This window comes from Schistocerca gregaria, chromosome 8 (genome assembly GCF_023897955.1).
Source record: "Schistocerca gregaria isolate iqSchGreg1 chromosome 8, iqSchGreg1.2, whole genome shotgun sequence".
NCBI classification, from domain to species: domain Eukaryota; kingdom Metazoa; phylum Arthropoda; class Insecta; order Orthoptera; family Acrididae; genus Schistocerca; species Schistocerca gregaria.
Genome location: NC_064927.1, coordinates 500075264 through 500087548, shown reverse-complemented (window position 1 = coordinate 500087548; position 12285 = coordinate 500075264). Strand labels below are relative to the sequence as shown.

General features: G+C 39.5%; 1 protein-coding gene across 4 annotated transcripts in view; it reads left to right on the top strand.

Moving 5' to 3' along the window:
- Positions 1-519: 519 nt before the first annotated feature.
- The window catches only part of LOC126285357 (myotubularin-related protein 3), a 158734-nt gene continuing 146968 nt past the window's right edge, over positions 520-12285 (top strand). For 2 of the 4 annotated variants that reach the window (XM_049984679.1, XM_049984677.1), the window contains exons 1-2: positions 520-739; positions 11382-11695. In XM_049984679.1, coding sequence (XP_049840636.1) covers positions 11391-11695 — 305 coding nt within the window. In that variant the 5' untranslated portion in view covers positions 520-739; positions 11382-11390. The remainder of the gene's footprint in view (positions 740-11381; positions 11696-12285) is intronic. The other 2 variants (XM_049984676.1, XM_049984678.1) reach the window with 2 other exon arrangements.

The following is a 12285-nucleotide window of genomic DNA, read 5'->3' as shown; positions in this document are numbered from 1 at the left end:
ATTTTAACATCTGTCAGCACCTGCTTTCTTTGGGATTGGAATGATTATATTCTTCTTGGAGTCCGAGGGTATTTCGCCTGTCTCATACATCTTGCTCATCAGGTGGTAGAGTTTTGTCAGGGCTGGCACTCCCAAGGCTGTCAGTAGATCTAATGGAATGTTGTCTACTCCCGGTGCCTTGTTTCGACTTAGGTGTTTCAGTGCTCTGTCAAACTCTTCCCGTGGTATCATATCTCCCATTCATCTTCATCTACATTTCTGCCATTTCCTATTGTCCTCAAGGACATTACCCTTGTATAGAGCCTCTATATACTCCCACCTTTCTGCTTTCCCTTCTTTGTTTAGAACTGGGTAATGTAACAGCTTAAAGTACTGAAAAAAATTCTTTTTCCGCCGAAAATAGCTTACATAAAAAAGTTGGCTATTTATTTATCAAAATCAGACAGATGAAATTCGAGTTAGAATATGCTACTTCATTGCAGACATCAGATTTAGTACCGTTCGTTTCTGAAAAATCACAAAAGCCTATATCGATATACAACGATTGAAAGTATCGAAACCACCATAATCAGCTGACGTCACGATGGTCCGCCATTATAACAACTTCATTGTAAAATCAGCTGTAAATTTTCATGAAATGTGAATTCTGTTTGAGTTATTTTGTGATATATACGCATTTAAAGGTATCTGGAGGTTGTATCAAGCGGATAGGAGTTTACAAGCTCATCATTCGCTACGAGTAAGTACTTTCTGAGTGGCTCTGCGAAGTGATTTGACGTTTCGGAAATGTAGGACATTACTTGTTACCTAGTGAATGTGAAGTTTTTTTAAACAAGTTTGTAGTCTATGATTAAATGTTCTTCCGCGTTGCTGCGGTAATGCTCAGAGAAAACAAGTGTGGCCTTATATTACAAAAGTATTTGTAGATGACATTTCAATGTTAGTGGGACTGTAATCGAGTAGGCGTGTCTGCCAGGTCCTGTCAATAACATTGGTTGCATTGTTTTATTTATGTTTTTATCAAGGTAGGTTTATCCCAATTCGCAATGTTGCGTATGCTAGCTCTCGGAGTGAAGCACATTGCCGGCGTTGCTGAATAAATAGTATGGGTATTGGTGGGTGAACGTTTTTGGTCGATCGTAGATAATTGACAGCATAAACACACTAAAATTGCTGGACGGTTTCTTGCGGAGAAGTACATTTACGCAGAGAGTGAGTTTAGTATGTATGAACATATTGTGTTTGATACGTATTTTTAGAAGCACTGTATAGGCCTTCTGGTTTCGAACTACAGCCATACATCTGTACACGAGTTTATGTTCATAGTGGATTAAGTTTGGTGCCGTATTATATCCAGTTTGAAGCATGTTTTGAATTAAAGGATGAAGGTGATTAGTGGACAGCAGGTCCCCCTTTTTAGATAATTATCTGTATACGTTATCTGATAGTTGTAATCGTTGGACTCGTAGGACGCCTGTCGTGTATGATAATAGCAAAACAGGAGGAAAGTTCGCATCACCGGTAAAACATCTATCAGATTAACATTTTTATCTGTATAAGATACGAAATCTTATTTCGTCCTAGTACGCATCAGGAGTACTTGATTGCAAGTAACTAGCCCTGCACGATGCAGTAATTGTTAGTCAACATGCAAAATGGAGTGTGCCAATAGTGCATATGAAGCAATGTAACTGCGGTAAACAAATAAATTTTGTGAAGTTTATGGTGCCTTTGATGTGGAAGACTCATCACATTTGATGTAGTTTTGATCAGCGAAACACTTATTTCAAAACATGTAAATCCGTACATAATGGTTTCATTTACTAAGTAGGCCTATGCTTATGGCGGAATATTGAGTGGCTTTAATTGGTATACTTCAAATGTGATCAGAAATATAGCGTTTGAAACATCATATTGTCATCATAGTTTACTATGTGTGTTCTTGATGAAGTTTGTATTGTTAAAGAGTATTGGCAAAAAATATAGATTCCCTAAATCAAGAAGTTATTAGATGTGTTAGTTCCATAGGCCCATAGTAAGGAGAGCTTTCTGCTTGTGCAATGTCAAAAAAACATATGCAGTATGTATTTTCCACAATAATTATGGCATTTAGATTTAATGACCGTTTCACCAATGCTTAGCTAAGCTGTGCAAAAGAATAAGGGGCAATTAAATATTAAAAATCCTTTGCATTATCAAAGTGACATGTATTAAGTACATAAAACAATACCAAAGCTATTATAACCAAGCATTATCAGATGTGAAAAATACAGTATTTATAAATACTGATACCATTTCACTTAAGGCATGCAGTAGTTGAATATTATATTGCATTCACCTTACTTGATGTTACTCATGATGTATGCATCAGTTTTTTTTGCTTTAAAAAGCCTAATCAGTGCAGTAGACTTGCCAACTAGTAAGCCCTTCGGATTCCTCTTAAACTGTATTTTAACTGCAGCATATCTTTCATGGTTCTAACAATTTATTGACATGTCTTGATTACTAATGTACTTTGTCTGGACCAAAATAATTACCTTTAAGTCTTTGTGCGTCTTGTTCTTAATCATAGTATTGAATCTGTGAATTGTGCTATTTGGTGAAAGATATATTATTTTCAAGAAGTCCGTAAGAAATAAATTTAACAAGAAACAGAGATGTTCAGGAAATAGGTATAGCCTGCTGTCTCAAGTGGAGATGTATTTAAATATAGCAACGGTTATTGTCCAGACGATTCCTTGGACTGGAAAGAGCTATTTGAAAAGAGTTAGTTAGTAATGGAAGAAATTTGGAAAGCTAAGGGTCATGTTTGGTCAACCTTTACACTAGAGTTCATATTAGGGGTGTACATGAGCTGGATGCTAAATGCTTAGAGTAATGTACAGTGAGAGAGGCCATCTCGTCTGTGTAAGGAGAAATTACATAATGCTCCAGAAACCGATTATGTGTGTCTTTGTGTTGTTATTGTTGTTATTATTATTATTATTATTATTATTATTATTATTATTATTATTGTTATTATTATTAATGAAATTTGAAGATAAGAGAATAAAATCATAGAACATTTGATTTTTGGGAATACGTATTGATGATGATGATAATGATGATGATGATGATGATGATGATAGCAGTAGTAACAATAAATCATTGAGCTTGTCTGTGGCTCAATGCCTTCTCGTGTGGTAGCTATCTGCCCTTTCATATTATTGTTATTCCGTCCTGGACTTTCTGTATGTGTTTCTTCAGACTGCTGTTCTACCACTAGACATTTGCAGACATGGAGTCAAGTGTCTTAGCATTTCAGTTGTTGTTAGAAGTGTAACAGCATACCAGACTACATACAATGACACCTCATAACCATTTGGCATTAACTTACTGTTACTCACTGTATAATTACTACACAATGCTTGCAATTATTACTTTGTTTTATTTTCATACTATTACAAATTTTCAGCCCTAATCCATTTTCATCCATACAAAGATAAAACAAAAATTAACAGTTGCAGGCATCGTGGAGTCATTCAGAAATTTCATAGCAACCGGGGCTTGGGATCGTTGCAAAATATTCTGTTATCAGTAAATGGTTGTTATACAATTGGATGCTTTCACTCTTGTGCCATAACTTTTTCATTTTGGATTAGTGGAAAATTAGATACTGCTTTTTTGAACACTGCAAAAGTTTTCAGGTGAGTGGCTTGAATAATCATAATTATCACGAATTATCTCTGATTCTCCCCCAACCCTCTAATAGTTTATGGGTGCCATGTCTAAAGATATCTCATATTTTGGTATTCACTCAACAACTTTATCACTTGCAACAGCACAATAGTTACTGAAGTAATTTAATTCTGGAAGCCTTTTGTAGCGCACTGTGTCTTTATAATGTCATAATTTCGAATACTCATAAATTTTTTTATTGGATGTTGCCTTTGCCTAAGCTTTCCACTAGTTTCTTTTTTTCTTTTCTTTATCACTTTTTAAAGGCACTAGTTTTAAAATCTTCATAGATCTGGGCTGGAACAGCGCACAAATTTTCACCTTTCATTTTTATGGGACGCCCCAATACACACACTGGATTGTTAAATCTTGTCTGTAGAATGCAGATACTGTACAATGGTTAACTGTTCACAATTCGTAATCTGTTCTTATTCTCAGATTGCCAGACGTTGGTTATCATAGATTCAGATATTCGGGAAGCCCCTACCAAAATTTATACATTTGTGCTGAATATAATGAGTGGTACACATTAAAAAGTTCTTGTCAGTCATTTTGTAGTGTTAATCTCTTTGTAGTTAATACACCGGTTTATGTCAATCTCAAACATCTTTGTCCCCATAACAGATTAAAAAACAAAAAACAAAACATCAGAAGTGTATATTTCCTTTCTCATTTGCCACTCTATATAAAATGCGAATTTAAAGTACTACACTCGAGATAACAGATGTAAGATGAAGGGTAGTAAACAATATCCTAGCAATGCATTGTAATCAGATTGAACAAAAACACCAAGAAATTATAAGAGAGTACAAGGATTTATGCATTTACGTAATATATGTGACAAGTTCCACTGCTATCCTGTTAGGTCTGATTGTTTGAAAACTATGTTATTGTGTAATACAGGAAGTTGTGTGTCTATAAATTTGCTATTCTGTGCAGTATGACTGTATCGACAACATTGGGTAATACACTGTAAAATGAATTTTGACTTTTTTTTCCTTGGAGTAGCCCTTGTTAGGTTTAGAGAAACTACTTAGCCTTTTTGGAAAGTGAACACTCACATAGAAAGCATTATTAAAATTTTGATGCATTTATACTACTCCTCCATGCAAAATAAATAGTTAACTGTTTCTTGTATCAGCACTTGAAAAAAATGCATAAACAATGGAGATATTTACCCATGCTACAATTATTTTCTTTTGTTGATATTTTATGAAAAGTCTTTTACTGAAAAATTCTTTTTGCATGATAAATAAAATCCACACACTTGAGATGTATACCTGTGTATAACCATAATCCGTGCTACAACTAACAAGGCATTTCTTGGTGCTTTTGGTATTGCAGTACACAGTTAACCAAATTTGTAAGTGTTGTATAGAAAAACTCTTTCTGTTCTGTCTCAATTAGTTTTTGTTGGCTGAGAAAGATCTCTGTAGAGCAGTCTCTTGGCAACTGTTTGGCAGTTGCCATTCATGCGAACAGGTGACTTGTTAGTTTTCATGCCCACATAGAAAGCTGTTTAGTGGTTGCATTTAATTTATAGATCATGTGGCTGTTTTCACGGGTGACCCTGTCTGTAATGGGATAGGAGATGGATGTGACAGGCTTGGAGTAGGTGTCAAATAAAGATATATGGGTCATATTTTGTAGACCTATTGCAGTGGTATCTAGATCAATACCCCGCAATCCACCTTGCGGCACATAGCAGAGGGTACACTAAACACTGCTAGTCATTTCCTTTCCTGTTCCACTCGCAGATAGAATGAGATAAAAATGACAGTCTATATGCCTCTGTATGAGCCCTAATTTCTTGTATCTTATATTCTTGGTCCTATCACACTTCCCTGGGGAACTTCTGATTATGTACTTATCTCTGATGAACGTTTGCCATCGAGGACAAGATACTGCCTTCTATAACTTATGAAATCTTTGAGCCATTCACATATCTGTGAACCTATACCACATTCTTGTACCTTTTTAACAGCCTACAATGGGGCACTGTGTCAAACACTTTCCATATATGGAATGTGGCTGTTGCCCTTCATCCATAGTTTGGAGTTTGTCATGTGAGGAAAGGGCTAGCTGAGTTTTACGTGACCAGTGCTATGAAAAACCATGCTGATTCATGGACATAAGCTTCTCTGTCTCAAGAAAACTTGTTATATTCGAACTGAGAATATGTTCAAGGATTCTGTAGCAAACCGATGTCAGGGATATTGGTCTGTAATTTTGTGGATCCATTCTTTTGTTCTTATACACTCGAGTCGCCTATACTTTTTTTCCAGTTGCTTGGGACTTTGTGCTGGGCAAGAGATTCATGATAAATTCAAGCTAGGTAAGAAGCCAATGTCATAGAGTACTCTTTGTAAAATCAAACTGGGTTTCCATCCAGACCTGGTGATTTATTTGTTTTCAAACCTTTCAGTTGTTTTTTAATGCCAGGTATGCTTATTTCTATGTTGTCCATGCAATAATCCGTCCAGTGGTCAAACAGCAGTACGTTCGTATGGTTCTTCTGTGTGAACGATTCTTGAATATTAAATTTAAAGCTCCAGCTTTCATTTTGCTATCTTCAACTGCCGTACCAGATGGGTCAACAAGTGACTGGATGGAAGCCCTAGACCCACTTAATGATTTTATTTAGGACCAGTATTTTCTTTGGTTCTCTGCCAGATCTGTTAAGATATGATGTTGGTAGTAGTTGTATGCTTCACACATAGATGTTTTCAAAGCTACATGAATATCTAGTAACCTTTGTTTGTCATCATTTGCGCATTCTGTTTTGAACCAAGAGTGCAAGAGCCTATGCCTCCTCAGCAGTTTCCGAATCTTGTTATTAAACTGTGGTGTTCTCTGCCATCCTTAATCCACTTACTAGGCATATAACTCTCTATACCCCAATTTACAATCCCTGTAATGTTTGCATATAATTCCTCTTTATCCATCTTACTGGAACTAAGTGATGTCAGTTCACGGTCTAAGTGCAATGCTAACAACTGTTCATCTGCTCTTTCTAGCAGAGATACTCTCCTACCCATCTTGACTGATTTATTAACTTTTGTAACCATAGTTACTATAATAACATCATGGCACTAATTCCCATTTCTCTACTGACCTTGTCGATAAGGTGTGGGTTGTTTATATAGCTACAAGGTCTTAAGATATTTCTGCTGCCCGAGACACGTTTTCAGAAAAAGTGTTCAACAGTACTTTGCAAGATTGTCTGTACCCCCTGCAATGAATCCATGGACATCTCAATCTGTACTTGGTAGGTTAAAGTCGCCTTCAACTAGCAATGCATGATCTGAGTATTTACATGCATCTGACTATACACATTCAATGGATGACTAGAACTGTCACAGCAGTATCAGGTGCCCAATAAAAACATCCAACAATTAACTTGGTTTCACTTAGACCTGATGTACATGACAGTATAAGTTCCTTTTCACACTCAACTTTGAAATCAATAGACACAGTATTTTTTTCAGCTGTAATGAACATTCCCACTCCTACGGCCTCTAATCTGTCTTTCCAATGTACATTCCATGGTTGAATAAATATCTCAGAGCTTTCCACTTTGGGTTGCAGCCAGTTCTTGATCCCGAGAATAATTTGAGTATGAGAACTTTTCTGGAGGGCAGTTAATTTGGGAACTTTATTATGAATACTTTGACAATTGATTGATAAAATTTTGACAGTCTAAGTGTCATTACTAAGAATGCAATGTGACTTCTGCTGCTGTGTATCAACTGGTGTGTGTTCATCAAACTACCACGTAACAAATCCTTTGGGTTGAGACCCTATACTTGGCTCCAAACAAAAGAATCCTAATCAACTCTGGGAGCAATGCTGCAGGTCGCGAGCTCTTTTTGCACTCCACGCCTCATGCCAGCAATCTTCACTATTTCCTCCAGTCACCTTTACGAACTGTGGATGGTCTCAGAACCCATGCGACAGGCCAACGTGAGTGACAACTTGCAGATGTAGGCTGCCTCCAAATCTCGGATGAAACCTCCAGCAGACATACCAAGTGCACATTGGCTTTCTTTCCAGCCGTGAACACTATCGGCCTAAGGGGCTCCATAACGCGCCAAATGTTGGAGCTCCTGATAATTAGTAAACCCCTCCTTCTGCGTGCCTGCTTAATCCCTGCTGAAGGAGTGGTCACCTGTCCACTCACAGAGTGAAGGGGCAAAGCCAGACGATCAATCTTCGCATAGCCCCTCCACCTCGAGTGATGCGGACATTTTAGCACCTGATTTCTCTCTGCTGTGAGGGCAGATCCACAGTGTTGGGTACACTAGGAGGTGTCTCAGTAGCAGAGCCCATGGGCTAACCAAGTGACATCTGAGGTGTCCACTGCGATGCACCAGACCCTCTGCCACTGCTACCCTCAGAGGCAGCAGCCTGAAGGTGACTGACCATAGCCAAAAGAGCATTCAGCTGTTCGTGAACTGTGACCGTCTCCTCCTGTGTCCGCACACAACATGCACACATCCTACCCATTGTGGAAAGATCAAAAATGTAAACTAAGACTAACTGAAAAAGAAAACTACAGACACAGACAAATCCTAGATATGCAACTTGCTTCCCTCCTGATTTGTCACCAGTGGATGCTGATGCCTCAGTAAATTATGTAGCTGCACTGCAGATTGCTTAAGCTATACTTACAAAATGTGAGCTTACCTTTCTTGAATGGAAACACAAACGAAATTTTAGAAATATACTGAGAAGAAAAGGCATGAAAAGATAAACACGTAACTTTCTACTCTGTAGATGAGTATCAGCTGAGAGATGGAGCCTTACTGACTGGCTTACTACATGAATTGACAGTAGTCTTCAAAACAAAACAAATGAGTGACTCCTGTACTACAGACTGAATGAATTTACAACTTACAAAAACTAGAGAGCCATGAGGCCAGGGGATGGCAGCAGGCATGGACCAGGCTCAGACAAGAATATTGTGTAGGTCTCATTGGTGGTTGAATGCCATTGTAGTGTGTTTGGGGAGGATTTTGGGGAGCATATTCCTCATTTCAGGGCATGATGAAAATTTGTCACTCCAGTCCTGGGCGCTGCTGAGTCACGAGAGGAATGCTCCTTTGTGGCTGGACGTTGTGTGTGTGGGAGGTGGTAGATGGCTGGATAGGCTAGGCACGAGATAGTTTCTGGATAAGGTTCAGAGTGTAATTTTGGTCTCTAAAGGCCTCAATGAGACCCTTGGCAGATGAGACAACCTTGGGTGACTAGGCTGTATGGAATGAGATTATTGGTATGGATGGAGTGTGTGTCAGCTGCTGTAGTCGAGATATTGCTGGTGCATGGCAGGTTTGATATGGTTGGAGGTACAGATGTAATCATTCTCGAGGTAGAGATCAATATCTAGGAAGGTGGCTGATTGGGTTGAGGAGGACCATATGAAATGAATGGTTGAGAAGGTGTTGAGTTCACCTTTGGTACGGGTCACAAGGATAGCATCAGTGAATCTGAACCAGGTGAGTATTTTGGGATTGTATGTGATTGGAAGGATTCTTCTCAATGGCCTATGAACAGGTTGGTATAGGATGGTGCCATACAGATGTCAATCGTTGTACTATCTATTTGTGGTAATGAAGAAGAAATAATTGTGGGTGAGGATATTGTTGGTAATGGTGGTGAGGGAGGAGGTTATAGGTTTGGAGTCAGTCGGGCATTGGGAAAGGTAGTGTTCAGTAGTTGCAAGGCCATGTGTAGAGGGAGGTGACATTGATAGTGACCAACAGGGTGCCAGATGGGAAAGGAACAGGAGCAGAAACTGTGGAGATTTGGTGGAGGAACTGGTTGTGGTGACTTTATATAGGAGGATAGGTTAAAGGTGTAGGCTGGAGGTGATGATCTGTGAGAACAGTGATTCCCTATGTGGGCCAGTGTGGTGACCTGAGCGGTTGGGTTTGTGGACTTTCGGTAGCATGTGGAAGGAAGAAATGTGGAGAGTCGTGAGAGGAGAGAGGGAAAGGCTCAGGGGAGAGGTTCTGGGATGGACCTAAGGATTTGAGGGGTACTCTGAGACCCTGATGGATTTCTAGAATGTGGTCGTTGTGGAAGGTTTTTTAGGTGGATAAATCTGACAGCTGGCAGAGCTCCTCCACCAGGTGACCCCTGCAGCTATGAACTACAATGGTGGATTAATAGGGGTTGCTCAGTTTATAGGTTGTAGATTGTAGTTCTTTCTGTGATTGTAAAACTGGTTTCCATGTTGAAGAATTTGAGGAATGATGGTGTGACAGGGTTTGAGGTTAGGAAATTCTGGATAGTTAACAGGTGGTGATTTGGAGGCAGTTGCGATATATCACGGTTGAATAGAAGAGTGAACTGAGTTTGACAGGGTTCAATATTAGTTTTGTATCGAGTCAGATTGGTAGGGTTGGTGGAGAATAGGTGTTTCCACTGTAGGGTCTGGGAGTAGTAGAGATAATATTTAACAAGTCCAACATGATTGAATTTGGGAGTGGGGCAAAAGTTAAGGCCTTTAGAAAGAACTAACACCTCTGTGGGACTGAGACTTGAGGAGGAAATGTTCATGACAGTGTTTAAAGTCCGATTAGCTTTCGGAGTCTGAATAGTGGTAAGAGTGAGTTTCCAAGGTTGTGGTAAATTTATTAGGTCTGCGAGGGAAGGTTTGTCGGCTATGAGAGAATGAGGGGGGGGGGGGGGGGGGGGGGGAGTTTGGCTCAGGCTCTCGTAGCAATGGTGGGTAGTGGCAGACCAATGCAGGTGCAGGAACTAAGCAGTTAGGAGAGTTTTCTGAGGTGGTGGCGTGCATGCTGCTGTAGTCTTGGAGGGCAAGAGTTTGTCTGGGTGCAGGGTGCAGGAATTTGGACTTACAGAGCAGGAGAACTTTATCAGTGCTCCCACTACCGCACTAAATAAGTCCCGAGTTCGAGTCTCGGTCGGGCACACAGTTTTAATCTGCCAGGAAGTTTCATATCAGCGCACACTCCGCTGCAGAGTGAAAATCTCATTCTGGAATCCTTCTATTGTCTCCTTTTCCCCTCCACCCATCCAGCACAGCCTCCTGACTCTGTGCTTATGTACTAGGAAAGTTAAAACCTGTTTAATCTGAGTTGTAATTAGAATTTACAACCCCAAGTCCAAATATCCTGTTAACTTGTGGAAGGATTGGATGATCAGGTACTCTTTCTAGTTTACATTTGAATATTTGGTATTTCCTAAGGTCTACCTACAACATGTTATGGAGTTTTGCGCCAGAATGTAAAACACCATTCAGAATCCAAAAAATGCCTCATACTGCGTGGAAATTATTTTAATTCAAGTATTTTGGTTGTGAATTTGTTAACTGTAAATTGCACGAGGGAGTTGGCAAGAGAGTGTAAGTACCTAGAGGTCCCCAAGGAAGTTTTTGCAAACTTCCTTATCAGACTTACCTCTATGTTGTTGCTGAATATTTCTGTGAAGTATACTTTTTTGAACTTCGCTGCATTGCTCCTGAAGATTATGCCATTAGATAGCACGAGTACTTTTTACTGTCCATAAGTAAAGTCAGTTCTTTTCTGAGGGAAACGGGTACCTTCTGAAATAACTAATGTAGCAATGTCAAAATAGCGGATTATTCACTGGTGTGGCAGTTTGCTTTGTGTATCTAACGATGCATTGTCTCTCATTAGCAGGTGGCAATGGATGGCTCTGAGCAGCCTTCGAGCCTGCAGTCTCTCTGTCACGTCAGAGCTTGTGAGCTTTTTCCCAAGTCCTCTCCAGAAATTGAGGACGAGAAACTGACTGTTCCGTACGAACCCATCTGTGGCGAATCAGTTGAATATATTGGACGGACGACTGAGGGTGTATTAGCTCTCTCCAACTACCGAATATATCTACAGCTTAAAGACACCTCCTATAACATTCCACTTGGACTCATTGAACTCCTTGAAGTGAGAGACATATTTTTCCTACATATAGCGTGCAAAGATGCGCGTTCAGTAAGGTAAGTTATTTAATTTTGTTGAAATTGTAAATTATACCTTGCTCTCAGCTAGGTACCAATCACTGGTGACTTTGTGAATATTTTACACTACGCTGAAAAATTGTAAAAGAAAATTGTGAAAAGTAGTACATAAGCTTTAACAAGGAGCCTCTTGGGTGCTATGTTGCAGAAGTCAGTTATGTTTATTGCATTTGGTGCCCCAGGTATTGTTTACTGTGCAACCACATTATGGGCAGCTAATGGCAATGGGGCGGGCGTGGAGGTATCCAATGGCGAGAACAGCACAAAGCTAAGGGCCGTCGTTGAACTATGTAGTCGCAGAGTATCTCAAAACCCTGCTACAGTGCTTGTGGTGTTGGTACAAACACTGCTATGACAATGGTAAACAAAACAAACATTGCATTATATCTACAACAGCAGTTGTCAAAGTTGACACTTTCGCAGAAAAGAAGCCAAGGAATTTTGTAGAGTGAAATAGAAGTGGCGGATGAAATATTAGTATTTCTGCAAGACAAGTTAGCAAAATGTGTGGCTTTTACATGCTCAGCTGTGCAGGCAGTGTACACGAGGAGTACAATGACAACTATACT